General features: G+C 36.5%; 1 protein-coding gene across 7 annotated transcripts in view; it reads right to left on the bottom strand.

The window, feature by feature from the left end:
- Positions 1–15,804, bottom strand: part of VPS13C (vacuolar protein sorting 13 homolog C (S. cerevisiae)) — a 107,100-nt gene that overhangs the window by 35,368 nt on the left and 55,928 nt on the right. For all 7 annotated transcript variants that reach the window (XR_774624.1, XM_010571716.1, XM_010571715.1 and 4 more), the window contains 14 exons: positions 15,441–15,585; positions 14,144–14,300; positions 13,156–13,286; positions 11,929–12,098; positions 11,141–11,379; positions 8,188–8,417; positions 7,312–7,404; positions 5,927–6,292; positions 4,578–4,667; positions 4,001–4,156; positions 2,691–2,955; positions 1,700–1,860; positions 1,059–1,180; positions 518–812 (listed from right to left, as the gene is read on the bottom strand). Coding sequence is in view for 6 of the 7 variants with exons in the window: in XM_010571716.1 (XP_010570018.1) it covers positions 518–812; positions 1,059–1,180; positions 1,700–1,860; positions 2,691–2,955; positions 4,001–4,156; positions 4,578–4,667; positions 5,927–6,292; positions 7,312–7,404; positions 8,188–8,417; positions 11,141–11,379; positions 11,929–12,098; positions 13,156–13,286; positions 14,144–14,300; positions 15,441–15,585 (2,620 nt within the window). In the remaining variant the exon portion in view is untranslated. The remainder of the gene's footprint in view (positions 1–517; positions 813–1,058; positions 1,181–1,699; positions 1,861–2,690; positions 2,956–4,000; positions 4,157–4,577; positions 4,668–5,926; positions 6,293–7,311; positions 7,405–8,187; positions 8,418–11,140; positions 11,380–11,928; positions 12,099–13,155; positions 13,287–14,143; positions 14,301–15,440; positions 15,586–15,804) is intronic.

Here is a 15,804-nt window from a genome sequence, read left to right as displayed (position 1 = left end):
ATTTACTAAAATCACTCAGCTTTCGTGAAAACACCGACAGAAGAGGAAAAAAGTCGGCATAGCATCCCACAAAGAAATCTTCCAATTTGTGCAAGGGAGACTTCACAATAGCCCTCAGTAAAGAATCAGTGTCAGAATGGAGAGAAGTTGTTTTCTACATAGGAAAAAAGCTCCAGAAGTCTCGGATGCTTTTTCTTATGCCTCTCCCTGTGAAATAGAAGATACCTTGCAAAACACACACAGGATCTCAGAAGAATGCAAAAGAGAAAGACCAATCCAGTACAGGATTCATATGTAAGGAGCAAGGCAGAACTGTCCACGTACACCCAAACTAAAAACAATTAATCCCCAAAACTCCCAGAATCAATGCATCAGCTGACTCCCTCATTTACAATAGAAAATATAAAAAACAACATTCATTATCTTCCGCACTACATTCACCTCCATGTCTAAGTAAATATAGTCTTACTTAAAATCAAGCAAAGGATTTACAAAAAAAACCTGTAAAATAACTTACCTCAAGTAAATATCTCAAGGAGTATGGTAGAAGATTCCTCACAGTCAGGGTAGGGTAAAGGTGGATAATGTAGGCAGGATCCCACTCCCCTCCACAAGTTGAAATAAAATTTAGTTCATCAGGTACAGCTGTTGAGCTGACTATTAGAGGCAAGAAATTTGTCTCGGTGGCTGGGCACTGTAACAAGCACTTTACTTCATTGCTCCTATGTAGTTCTTCCCTCCAGGCAATGTAAGTCATGGACTCTTTAAACTGACCTTCTAACATTCCTGTTGGTCGAACATATAGATGACACCTATGGGAAGAAGACAGGTAATGGCACAGAATAGCTTTGCATTGACAGCTAACTTCACACATTTTAAAGTATATGCAAACATTCTGAAGGGCTTTTGCAGCACACTAATTACCTAATAAAGGTAGCATTTGTGGTTTTTAGCCCAGGCAGGAAGAGTTCCAAGTGCAAATTTAAGCTTCCATACTAACGCTGTATTTGTGCATCAGTCTCACAAAGATTAGCCCTACAGAACAGAAAAACTGTTACCTGTATGAATGTAAAGGAACATGAAATTCCTCTTCTGGCTTGGATATGCCAATTGGCTCTAGCGACTTGGAGTCTCTAGCCAGTTTATAGATCATAAATGGGATTGAGAAATGGTTCTTGATCTAGGATCAAAATGCATAATTTTCATTACATTTCTATGGTACAAATTTCTAAAGGAAGAAGTATGAATAGCAACAAGAAAAAACAACATTAGTAGATTTAATTAAAACTCCTCTGGAGAACAGACTTCTATGCATCTTAGTAAGAAATACAACTCTGAAGGAGAACAATGTGCAGGCATATGAGAAAACTACGTTACTTTTAAGTTCCATGAATTGAAAAACATGCTTAAAATGCTAAGTCACATAAAAAGTACATATTCCAACCTCAATGTTGAAGATATTAGAAATCCAAAAGTTAAAAGTAAAACCCAAATCCTTCATTTATCAGGATGACACATACACACAGAATACAGATAAAAACTCATGTAACAAATAGAGTAAAATACTTCATAATTTGCCTTTAAGTGACTTTTTGGAAGAGCATGATCTCAAAAAAATGCATTAAGGAACAAAAGCAAAGTCACTCAGAGAAGAGCACTGCTTTCAGGCTTTTGGTTTCTTCGGGTGGTTTTTTTTTACCTGCAGAGGAGATCGTACAGTAATAACTTTATTTCCTTCTGTAGCATCTATCTGTACAATGATCGAGTCTGAACAATCAACAAGAAGGTTTGTAATGTTGTACAGTCGTCGACCTGGTTTAGCTATGGGAACGGTAACCACTTCTTTATATCCTTGAAGTTCTAAATCATAAAAATATACAAAAGTCTTAATTAGGCAAAACAAATCACATTACCATTTTCTATTTGAACAATACTTTAGCTTCTTCCCTAAACTCCACAACAACCAGGATCAAAGCACTCTCTGGCAAAACCACCTTGAAATGATATTTGAGCACCACTGAAAGAAAGCTTTAAGGTCAGAATACTCTTGAAGACCATAACTTTAGATTATGATTTATCCATAGCACAATAAATACACCAAACAGTAAACAAAAGTATTTATTGGGTGAGTTAACAAAATGCAACACGGAACATGATCTATGTATCGTGGTCAAGTACTTCATATGGGATGGGATGGAAAGGAAAAAATCCAGAAGATAATGTATTAGTAGTTATCATATCTTATTTTCCTAGGAGTATTTTCTGGCAAAGCTAAAAACACAGAAAAATCATAACTGCTCTCAAGTAACTGGGTAACTACAGAAAGCTGAATAGTATGAGAAATGAAGATCCTGTTTAACAGGAGTTGGAATCCACAGGCTTATGTTCCAGGGGTCTGTAAGACTGTCTATCAATGACTCTACTAGAATGTCTTCCATTTCTTCCAAAGAGAGAGAAAAAATATTGTACTTTTCACTCTCTGAAAAACTGGAGAGAAGGAATTTTACATCTCTTTAAGAAGTCCAGTAGCTGGTTTAATTGGGTTTTTTTTAATTGCCATCAGTATTCAAAATTAGTTTCAACACAATGCACTTCACCTGAATTTTGACCACACTGAATTTAACCATGTTGACTCCCTCATGTTCCCATTTTCAACATCTCATAACACACAGTGCTCCCTAGCATAATACCTAAATTTAAAGAGAAGATGGAGCTTTCTTGTCGATACAATGCAGACAACTTTCCTCGTTGGGGCGCTTCAAAAACAGAGTATTCCAGTTCCATATTCTGACCAATTTCTACATCGTTCATGTTTTCTTTTTCAACTGAACCAACTATCCGAAAATTGGAGCTAGGAAATACTTTGAAAGGAACACCTAGGGCATTTTTCACTATGAAAGGTGCTGTCTCTTTAAAGGAATAGTCAAACGTGGATGCAGTCCCTTCTGAAAATGCCTGTAATTAACAAGAAAAATAATACGTCACACAAATAGCCACAATAAGATATATATAAAGGCTTTAAAAGACAGTTCCCAGCAACTAGTATTTTACAGAAAGAAGAAAAAAAATATATATATACCAATACCTATGCTTTGTATAGTAGTACTTCAGGGAACTCAAGGTTACTTCCAGAAAATTTCATTATTATTCTGTGATTTGCAGCAAATGTTGATGCTATGATAAGCATTTATGCTCCTCATAGGAAATTTTTTACAGTTGTTGGGTTGTAAGAGAAAAATAAGTTCTGGGACACACAAGTCCCAAGCACATTCACCATGTACATACTTCATATTCAACCACAAGTTATGCTTACAAACATTTGTTTGATTACACAAAAGCCATGGTAACTGACTGCCAATATAGACTTAGAGTACAAGCAAATACTAACTTAGAGAACTGTTGCTCATTTAGAATTAAAAAAATAAATAGGCATAACTCACATTCTGTAAAAATAGCTTGATTCAGTAACCAGAATTTCTTCCCCCCCCGTAAAAAAGGGGGGAATAAAAGCCTAGGACGTTCATAAGTACACTTACTAGCACAAGAAAAACAGGGAAAAAAAATATTTTTAATGTACGGGACATTCCACTTCTACAGTTTGAAGGCCAATCCTAAAATGCACACTTTTCTTAGTATTCTATTAAGTAGATAAAATAGAAGGGAAGTAAATTTCTCCTTTAATATTTCAGAAGTATTGTAGGAAATAGTTGTGTTTATTGGAGGGTTTTATTTTCATTCAGCCTGCTTGTAGGCTTAAGTCCTGCATAAGCACATTTGTTCTTTTAACACAGAAATAGCTTCTTTCAAAAGCTAGCACCACCTTTTTTGCTAACTCTAAAGGACTAATCAGAGTAAAACTCCTCAGCCCTGCTAGATAACATTTGTCAGGGCTGCAGAACAGTCATTGGCTTGTGACTGGCAGTACAGAAAGTTCTTTAAAAATAAAATCAGAACTTCTACAGAACCACATAATTTGGCACCGTTTGCCTGTTAGGACTACCTTGGCTAAATTACTGAAAACAGCAAGACAACATTTGGATATTGTTATATTCATTGTATCCTTCGAAGAGATGTTAACTGCAGTTTGTGGCTCAGGAAGAACAATGAAATCATCCCCAGGCATCAAACTTCTCTCTTGGACAGGGTTAGTCTTCATCTAGAACAAAAATTTCATTAGCCAATTATGAACATGTAGATTACTTTCTCCTATGTTAAAATAAGAAAAAACTTGACCTACATCTGACACTTTCACCAAGCAAAGGAAAACCTGCTTTACCTTGTAAATCTCAGACACTTTACACAAAACACAGACATTTTATACCAACATTGAAGGCAAGCAAGTTATTTTCTTTCCTCCCTGTATGTGTGGTTACATGCTACATTTTCCCATGCACTCGACAATTAACATCATTCAGAAAAGCCTTGAGATGTCTAAAGATTGATTTTTTTTCCATGTGAAATTGCACAGCTCCCTCAAAGCAACAACATTCAAAAGGTCAATGTTCCGTCACACAAAACTTTTAAGAAATAGCTGTCTATTCAAACTATTTCACATAGTTTCAAGTATGTTCACATACTTCCAGCTTTAAACTCCATTGCTTCTTTCCTCCTTCAATTCGTTCAATAAGCGGCTCCCACACTGCATAGGTTTCATTGTAATAATGAATCTAAAGACAGAATCAAAATTAAATAAGGCATCTAAAAACAAAGGACTGACTTCCTTCCAATAGCATTTAGTACAAAAAACATCAGTAAGAAAACAATCAATCTTCATTTCATGTTTTGGAGGTCTAGCATTGCCTTCTAATGGTTTCAAAAATTAATACACAGAAGTGTAATATATCGTACCTTTTTCCTAAGTGACATCGTTTTTGAAGAACCGACTACCTGGCTTGCTTTTAGAGCAACCAGACAGCCTGGTAGTTCCATATCTTTTTAACATCTTCACTTAATATAATGCAGTCTCTAACCTCTCCTACACTGTTTGAGAGAATGTCTTTGAGATCAGAACTGCCACAGAAAATGCCACAAGTACCTCACTGTACTATGAAATAACAACTAGTATGAGCAAACTTTAGTCTGAATCTGGTCCACTGGAACAATTCATCTAACTCATAGCCTACACCAAGTTTTCACTTCCCTTCAGCCACTGCAAATCTGAATAGCAGTTGTGGACCAAATAGTTCTGAATGCTCCCTTTCAGCTCTCTTCCTCATCCCTCCCCACTTCTGGAACCACAGTGCCTTCCCCCAGTTATATATGATCTTCTGTACTCCATTATGATATGCACATCTAGCAATAAAAGAAGGCTACTTGTATATTCAGGACAGAATGGAGTATGAGGCACATCTGGTAAACTGACGAAATATGACTAAGACGTAGTTAACCTATTGCATGGAGCATCTGGTTGTATGAAATTTTAACATGCTGCCTCCATAGGAGACTTATACTACCTGGGAATTTACCATATCTCAGGGAAAAGGGTTGCAATAGGGGGCAAAACAAATATGGTGTGATTACAATCCAAGATGCAGAGAAGATATTGAGAAATGAGTATAACTTCAATCTTATCATTAAACAGAATGCTAGAGAAACACAAAAAGGTGGGCAATGAGTTAAATGTGAATATTCAACTAAGCCAAGCTCATTGTTCATACAGCAAGAAGTAAATATGCAAAAATAGAGAAATAGAGAGGACTAGATTATTCCACAGTAGCAATTGCCATTAAAATCTACTACTGATTGCAAAGTTTCTGTAAAAACCACATTATGCTTAGTCATACTTGCCTGACTACTAAAAAAATCCTAAGAGCATTACCGTTTAAACCTAATAATAATTTAGCACATAGAAAGTGTACTGAAAAGTTACTCGAACACTATGAAGTGTGCAGAAGTTTTAAACTGCTAACGATTTGATTCTACATACCTCCAGTGACATATCAGCAGTGACCTCCATCAGCGAGGACCAGTTTTTAAGGACACCTGAAAACACAGATTCTACTAACAATAAAGGGACAGTACGATGTCCCAGACCACATTCCAAAGTGATCTGAACTGATTTCACTACAATGTCTAATTTCTCTTGTTTCAGAATATGTTCACGGTCCTTAAAAGTTTCTGTTGCTTCTGTGGCTACATCAACACCAAGAAACCAAGCACTGCACTGATCTATAGGCTTCACTTGCCACAAATTCTCAGAAACTTCAGTTGCTCCTCCAGAATCCTCCTCTGCTGTTTTGGGTTTTATGGCAGCCATAATGGTCATCACAGTATTCAGAATTATTGGTGAGATCTTGAACAAAGAAAAAAAAAATCCTTTATAGCTCAAAACATTTTAAAACTGATTAACATAAAAAAAAAACATGATAAATGGAAATGGCAAATAACTCTTGGGTTCTTCATACAGGTACACAGCATTAAAGACCCTTATAAGAGATGTAACTTAAATCCCAAGATAAAGAAACACAATCTATTCGTGGATCTCCTCTTATTTTCCTTTCCTACAAAATTTCCCAATTCCTCCCTCACAATCCCACAGGCTCAAGAACAAAATTCTCACACTGGAATTTCACTTTTACAGATATGCAGTACTCCCATAACAGCAGTCAATATCAACCTTTTCCCTACTACATTGTAAAATATGAATTTATTTTTAAGATCTTTGAGGTGTTCAGAAAAGCATGTTTGCAGAGTTATGTACACCACCACTTCAATTAACAGTACAATACATTTGTCAAAAGCTTTATGCTTTCGAAACAATGTACTACTATTGCTTACACTCTAAGCCCTCACCACTGACCACCTTTTCAGATAACATATGCAAATTTGTGAACATTTTATAGGAGAATCAGCAAATTACATTCAGAAAAACCTTTACTACAAACACAATTATTAATTTACCTATTAAGAACAAGGTATTTCACATTGTATATCATTCTGGAAATCATGTTTTAACAGCCTTAAGTTTACATGCACTTGTATGTATGCTCCTGCTTACAAGTCTCTCTGAAGAGAAAAATTGTGATGGTGGCAGTAGGGGGAAGGGTTGTTTCATAAATGTGGAATAAACTTATAGGAGAAATCCTAGTACCTGAAGTATTTAAATTAGTCCTTTTTTGCCAAGAGATTGCCAAAACAAGGAACATGCAATGTTTTTTTCCAACACAGCTCTAAAACAGATAAATGCCTATTTCTGGAATTGAACTAATGGGGAAAACAGAAATTTTAAATAGCAATAAGTAAATTAAAAAAAACTAAGCTAAAGCTTGAGAGACACACCTGTTCTTTCAAAGACAGTTTTAATAATCTTACCTTTATAGTAAGTTCTTCTATTGTTACTACCACAGTTTGTAACCCTGAGACATGCATCATATTTTCCATGACCAAAGAACATGGCCGTAACACCTGAGTGAAAAATATAATTTGATTATTAAGGTAACTCCTGGAATCTAAACTTTTCAAATGGTCTTGTATTTTTTAATCCCGTAGGCCAAAGGGATGCTGATCCCATAAAATAACAACACATTTCAGAGTAACAGCATTCTTTCCATAGCATTACTGTGCTTCATTCCAGCATCCAAATTTGCACAAGAGCAATTTTGTACTGGAAGATTAGAAGTTCGTGAAACAAAAGCTTTTGACATAAAGCTTGAAAAACAGACAAAACAAAAACCCAACACACACACAGACTAATGATATAGTTTAAAAAGCCCTAAATCCTTAAGAAAACTAAATGCATAAGGAAAGATACCATGTGCGAGATGAACCACACAGGCCACCCTTGTGGTTCAATGCTTCCTGCCAGGAGTATGTAGATGAAGTTCCAGACAATATGTTAATCAGCATACTCTACTACAACAAGTAAACTGACAGGCAGTAAACAAAGTTGCAGAGATATTCTTAGTCTTCAAAACCCCTCATACAATTTCTTCACTAAGAAGCTTTTAATTTAATTTACAAATGCACTACACAGGTTTTAGACAGAGCTCTATGTGATGAAGTCCTGCACCTACTGATAAAAGGCTCTCCTTTAAACGGCATACCACAGATGCCCAGTCCCCTCCTATCTTCATAATAATCAATGATATGAAAACTGGATTTTCTGAGTGCTATGGATATGCCAACTAAAGGACACGCCTGCCAACAGTTCTCATTACTTTTTTCATTACGAAAACCAAGTTTTCTTACTGTAGTAACACTCTTGTCTTGTTTTTCTTTGAGAAAGGCACAGGCCAACACTTTGAAGCCCTTCACTTGAGCAGTCATCCTTTGTGCAATCCTTCCAGATGTCAGAGAAAAGTCACATTGGAAGGAAACTTTTAAGGCAGGGGCATCAGCATTAGTCAAATTAGCAACAAATACTATTTCTGGATCCATGATCACAGCTTTTACTGTCATATTTGGTCGTACATATATTTCTGTGAAAATAAGTAAAAAAAACCTTCAATATAAAAGGTTTGAAAGCATTATTATGTACATAATACCTAAACAAAGCATGAAAATTGCTACATAATTTTGGAGGTACAAATTTAACAAAAAATGTCTCAATTTTTACAGGAATACTTTGCTGAAACTGAATATCACAGTGTCCACAAATCAACAGCAAACTGGTCAGAAGCTTCATTTTGAAGAAATTTTTTGTTTCAATATGGTAAAAAGACAGTATTAGCTCTACAAACTGTAGTCAACCTAAGCACTGGCTCTACAAAGCTGGATGGTGCATTTCTTCCCCCTCTCTGGGATGATCTATGAACTCGGGAAGTCTCACTAGGCCTTGGCATAAGTGTAATGAGTTGAGAGGTTAAGCATCCCTTGACTGTACCAGGAACTCTTGCATGGCTAAGACAGGGAGCTGCATTTACTGTACCAATGACTCCTGTTGCCTGGTGGAGGCTGGCGATGGGAGTAGGGAAAATTAGTCATTTCCTGACAACTTTGGGATATATCTCAGTCCTCTCCTGACAGCCTTGGAACATCCCATATCTGAATCTTAAGTCATTCTCTGACAGACTTGGAGCCTTCCTTATCTGAATCGTAACTCACGTGAAACACTACCAGTGCTACTGGAATCCCAGTAATTTGCTGATGACTAAAGCCAATCATCTCACAAACCTATAAACAGCTGTACTAAGTGAGACCATTTGAGCTCTCCTGGACAGCAGCAGGCTGCGACCAGCATCTCCCTCCGAGTGGGATGCCTCTCAGAGCTCACAAACTCTTCAGCTGCAAAGATCAGAGGTCTGACGCTGAAAGCCGACAAGACTCAGGCTGATACTCTTCACTCCTTGAGGCTGAACCCTTCACCGGTTGAGAAAGATGTTGAAGCATTTGACATGAATATTTTCACTAATGCCTCTTTTATTTGCTTATGTATATCTCAATGTCTTTCTGCATGTGTGTGTGTACTAACCCAAATATTCTATAGCAAGTATATTACAAATGTTGCTTTTCAATTCTATACTTAAATCACTGTCGTGAACATCATTCAACTGTGAAAGAATCTCAGGCCGCTATTATACTTATAATCCCTTTAGATATAAACCATTGACCAAGTCTGGGACTAGGAGTTGATCCAGCTGCACCTAAACTCCAACCTTGTGACTCAACAGGAGGGTCTCCCCAACCTTTTTACATTCCCGGTATCTGTACAGATCACGAGAAATCAATTACAACTCAATTTTCCTTTATATGTTTCTCTTTTACCCTATTGCATCTTCAGTCTCTGTATACATAATTTTAGTTTGTTTCTAACTTAATTTTTCTGTGTACATTTTATCCAGGTATTAAGCAACAAAGTGAACTTTGCCATTGAATTCTGTGAAGTCATACTTTTATAAATTCCTATTAGATCATGTTTGCTAATACCCTTGAAATTGATTTTTTAAGCAGTCCAAAACACTCCATTTTGCAGCAAAAGCCAAGTTGGAAATAGTTATCTTCTGTCTCAATACACAAGGTAACTTCTTTAGAGTGAAGATATACTAACTGAAACCAAATTAGCAATATACAATTTCTTGTCTGAATATCCACTCATTCTCCAAACAGAAGGAAAGAATTGTATTATATTTATCTCAATTAAAAGCAAGACTCTCTAATCTAGTGATGGATCAAGTCACTTTGGTTCTCAACGATAGGCAGTATAGTGGTGTGTGACCCTCCTGCACACTAGGACTTATTACATGGGTTACTTGCACCCAACGCTTGCTAGAGATTATCGGAATATCACACCTATGCAATGGAACAGGTGCCAAGCTGAGGCTTGGTGCACTACAGGAAAAGCAAAGAAAGCTAGATATCACGGGTTGCACCCAGCAACATATTTGGGTAGTCTTGAGCAGCCCTTTCAAGTGCCATTTTTCTGGAGTGTGTACCGTCCCTCCCTCATCAGAGGACTTGTGCATATCTCCAACAAGGGAAGAGGAGAGGAAGTGAACTGCTGATGTCACTAGGGCAATTCACAAAACCTAAGGCTCACTCCTAACACTCTGCCAAATTGCACAAAAGAAAGGGAAGGCTGTTGGGAACTAGCTAGACAACACAACCCACAGATTAGATCTGACCACAACTTGGGCAAGCCTAGCAATCACTTAAGACCAAATTAAAAAAAAAAAAAAAACAACTCAGAAGTGGTCTTTCTCGCCCTTGTTTCATGGTGCTTTACCTTCAGTCTTCAACCAAAGAGGAAAGCTGTTCAGCAAAAATTTAGTTTTCCATAACTGAACTGAAAAGTTTCAAACTACACAACTTGCAAAAGTAAGGGTAAGACATTGTTCACCACCCACCTTTAAAGAGTAAGTTGGTTTTTTTACTTCCTTAACTACTATCTGCATGGTGCTTTTTTACCCTAAGGATGCTTCCTTTGGGATATTACATGGGTAAAAATCCTGTTTAGCATAATGATTTTCAATATTTAGCTCTGCTGGAGAGCACAACTCCACTACTCAACACAGCAGTTCTAGAACTACTACTGCTTACAACAATTTATGTTATCAGTGGCCAATTTACACACTGTGAAGAATAAACTCATTTCTTAAGTCTGATAACAAGATAGCATCTTGAAAACTTTCAGATAATTTATTTTCAGTTTGAAGTCTGTAAAGGAGGGGAGTGGGGGTGGGGGGTGGAAATCAGTTTTACAGACCTGTTTCTGGCTTGGATTTCCCAGAAGCAACATGCTTTAATTGGAACTGTGCAGATCTTTCAGTTGAGGATGCTGGCATTGAGTTAATGAAAAAATCTGCTACTATCAACAAAAACTCCACACTGGCACATATGTACAGCTTGTCCAGGACAGCAACAACTTCAGTTCCATTTTTATCCTGCTTATAGCTTATATCTATCATAGAACTGCCATTTGTGTCATCTTTCTTGTCTATCATTCTGGAAAAAAGTTTAATAAGAAATATTTCAAACATCATAACACATAGATCTAGAAAAACAAGGATGTGTAAACAGTGCCTTTTTTTCTCCCTATGCCACTTATAAGAATTACAACGTAAGCAATCAGTGTTGCCTCCTAAAATGAGAGGGTATAGACTTCTCCAACAGAAGAGTAATTTCAATTTAAAGTTGGTGTGCTACAGTTTTGGAACTACATACGTGGCCTGTAACAATCAGACTAAAGTTTCAGTGGATAGAACTCTCTAGCTGAGGCTGGTTGCTCTCTGCTCAGCTGTTCTACACAGTTTACTGTAATACTCAAGCCTCCCAGATTTTTGGAGAACCTGGGAAATCAACATATAAAAGAAGAAACTTGCTTACCATTATTAAAATTAAATCATTCATTGCTTTAGTGCGCAGTCTGACAGGCAACAACTGACAGCCCTACTAAGTTTTATCAATCCCATGTGAAGTAAAGTATAGAATAAGGAAACAGTCTTCCTCACAAGTTGCATGGAGGTTTTTCATTTCTGATGCACTCAAACTTACCTTGCAGTCACATTCTGAATTCCTTCTCTGAGATCATCCAGGGTACATGCCTTGAGTTTAACATTAATATCCAGTGAGCCATCTGAAAACATCTTCCCCGATGATGCCATTAGATGCAGTCGGAGTTCACCAAGGCATAATTTGTCACTATGCGGCGAAATCAGAGACTTCTACATAACAAGAAACAGTAGGAGTAGTTATCACAGAACAAAGTAATAAGCATGTTTCCCTTGCTGCTAGCCACATGCATTTTGATTCATGAACTGAAGGATCTGATTAGCCTGTTGCTGTCATCAGTCCTCCAATCATACAAATTGGTCCAAGAAACTCACTGAGAAAACAGAAAAAAACAGTTGGGTTGTAGTAAAGTTGTTTATTCACCACATTTCTTGCAGTTGTTCAAAATGCATGACCAAAGGATAATCCATCTGAACTCTGAAGCTCCCACCAGAGGACCCCTCTGCTCCCATCACACTAACTCATTTACAACCAGAACCTTAGCAGTAAGCAGAATGGATATGAAGAAATTAAAATAAAATCCCATTAGAGTGTGTTTCTTCCTCGTGATGCTCATTTCACAGGATTTTTTTAAATTATACACCCCTCATAAAAAAAACCACACCATAAATTCCTGCATTGCAGTTATTATAAATGCAAAGCTACCACATATTCATTATATACCAAGACTTAAACAGCAAGTGCCCTCACATCTGGACAAAGCACATTAAGTCATAAAAACAAGGCAACATTGCACATCTTTCTCTTCCATTTTCAGCATAGGAAGGATGTTCATTACTGCTCACACTGAGGGATACGTAGGAGGGAAGTATGGGCCATGTACATCTTGGATCTGCTTACTAACTATATAGGCACCATATATAGAACTAGCATCATCTAGCCTAGCAATTCCTGCCTTTCAAATTTGCATTTTTATTTTGGATAACTGGAATCAAGGCTTGAATAATCAAATCAAATGGTGGGTGGTTTTGGTTGGTTGGTTTATTATGGTTTTTTAGTGTGATTTTTAGAAATGCACTTACATCCTTCAAATTAAGGATGTTCTCTGCCCATAAACCTCAAGTTTCTGGGATAAATTGCATAAACTCCATAAGGCAAGCATTACAAAACTAACATAACCGATGAAACTCTTTTACTATCCTGAGTTCTGTCCATGTGAGAATCCTAAGTTCCCCGCCCCATCTGTATGGTAAAAGCTTTGTCACAAACCTGATTCATATCACTGTTGTAGAGAGTTACTGAAAGTGACTCAAAATTAAAGTCAAATTTAAGCGTTGTATAACATTCCGCAGAAGACTGAACTGTAGAAACATTTTTTGGTCCAAAAGCAAGAAGAGGACCTGTCAGTGAAAAGAAAATATTTTTACATTTCTTTAGAACATTGGGCTTGGGGGTGGTTTTCTGGGTTTGGGGTTGGTTTTTTGTTGTTTGGGTTTTTTTTAAATTAAGATCAGAAAGTCACAAAAAGAAGAAAAGCTCTAAACCTGGAAGACTACTCAGAACAATTTGCCCTTTTATTTACTCAGTATCACTTTGTTCTACTCAATGCATGCTAAATTTACCTAGCACAGAGTGGTTTAAGAACCTTAAAAAAAGCTGTCATTAATTTACTGCAGTCCTTCGTTCACTTTAATTAAGAACTACAGAAAGTACCAAGACTGCTCAAAGAGTTTGTACTACTCTTCCTTCCAGTTTCTTCTCATAGTGTAACAAATTCAGCTATTGGTTGAACAGTAATTTTTTTGACATTGAGAATGTTAGGTTTTGGAGAAAAAAAGATTTTGACAAAGTGTTAATAATATTTCAACCTCAGACATATGCTGTTTACATTAACATGCTATTTGAATACTAGTAATATCCCTAATTGTTATAATTCTGCATTAACATTCTGGGGTAGTTGGTTTGGCTTTTTTCTTTTTTAAACCACGTGCAACTCTTACGAGTCCTTGGTGTGGACTGAAGAATACCATCCTATAAAAGAATGGCAAAAAACACACTACAAAAACTTCTGACCATCAACAGCTCACACTTCATGTATGTGCATACATTCTTATTTATAAACTTTTCATATCCACAATACATATGTAACAAATTAAGAATTTATTTACACACATTTAAGTGCATCAATATAAATATAATGTTTGACTTTGCAAATAGCCCTATGCCTAAACATACTCAGCTTTTGAATTGAACATACCTTCACAGAAATCAGATTCATTTGGAACTTTCCCTTTTTTAAGCATCTGTGTATCTTCAATGTTCTCTTGCACAGTATTTGGCTGGGAAGAAGCCCCTCCAAGGTTTTCAAGTAAAATTTTCATGACAACAGTTAGATCATCTTCACTGAGTGCTATCTGTAAAGTGATAAACCCACAACTTGATTTTTTGTGACATTATTTCTTTCCAACACAGTATGCAAAAGGTGAGAAGAAAAAACACGCTGCTTCCACCATAAACAAGCTGTCTAGTCAAAATGATCCTGGCCAAAACGCCCTAAGTAATTTGCCCATTTTTCCTAAAATATCTTTTGTTACTTGTTATGAACAGGAGTTACAACAAGAACTAACACTCCCCATGATACAGACTTTCTAGTCTTGTAAGGCTCTTCACCTGCTAGAAATATGAGTAACTGATGATCATAAGCACTTCTTAACAATTCAGTAATCCAGAAACATAACCAGATAACATTAAAGCCAAGATTTACATTGTATACGCTAAAGCAACCATCATTCAGTAGGCCTTTAAAGAGTTAATGAATCTGAATTCAATTATATATAACATGATTGTGAAAAAAATAAGCAGTAATAAGTGACAAAATGCAGTCACTTAGCCCATAATACATAGCCTTAGAATTTTTTTTTATTTTTTTTTTTTACTGGTACTCCTTCAATATCTTATTCCTCTGTGCTTCACCAGTGTTACATTTGGCCACAGCACTGATACAGGAATGAAACAGGGCTTATGAACAACTAAAAGGCCCCCCAGTCTGTTTTTAGCCACTTAAATCCATATGGTTAATATTGAAAAAGAGAAAGTAAAGCCCTCCCTCTTCAAAGATATCAACCATAATTTTGAACTCTTGTATATTAGAGAACGACATCTATCCTTTTAATTTCTAATAAATCTACTTAACACTCAAACAACCTGAATATTACAGATTAAACAATTTAAAATCTTAAATCTAGATTTTACATGCTAACTCAACAGATAACCTCAATGACTTTACTGACTGTTGAGTCAAAGGATAGCTCCAACAGACCCCCAGGAAAATAAAAATAGGTTTTATTCCATTTGTATGCAGCTACACCAAAATTATTCATTATACAATATCAAAACCCTAACAGATCTATAAACAGGACAGTCATGCTGGAAGTCTTCTAACGTTCTGTAAAAAATATGAATTGCAACAGGTCTGCAAGCTCCTTAATGAGGCTAAGTACTATTCTGAGAATATACATAACTTTAGATGCAGCTCTGATTTGCCATGACGTTACCTGCATTGGTTTTAGGTCTCCTTTGATACCAATTGTTGGCGTTTTATGATACCAAGTTGCTGCTAAATTTCTCTGGACCAGCAAAGTCAAACTCACTGGATGCAGAATTTCAGAATCTGGTTGAGAATCTGTGGATATAATGCACCTACAAAAGACAGTGGAAGCAGCAGAGGAAATATAGTCAGTAGTTGCATAATCACAATTAATATTATACCAATCTAGAGAATTACAGGTATACTTATTTTTAAATTAATAATAATGTGTGCTTACATGCACTTATGCCCAGGTATGCAGTTAAGATGAACTCAGTTGCTACCCTATCATTCTTTCCCTTCCAAGAAGTTTTAGAGATTGTGGACATGTG

The sequence above is a fragment of the Haliaeetus leucocephalus genome, unplaced genomic scaffold (genome assembly GCF_000737465.1).
Source record: "Haliaeetus leucocephalus isolate CR32 unplaced genomic scaffold, Haliaeetus_leucocephalus-4.0 Scaffold339, whole genome shotgun sequence".
Classification (NCBI taxonomy): Eukaryota; Metazoa; Chordata; class Aves; order Accipitriformes; family Accipitridae; genus Haliaeetus; species Haliaeetus leucocephalus.
Note: the sequence above shows the minus strand (reverse complement) of the source record. Positions and strands in the feature narration are given on the sequence as shown.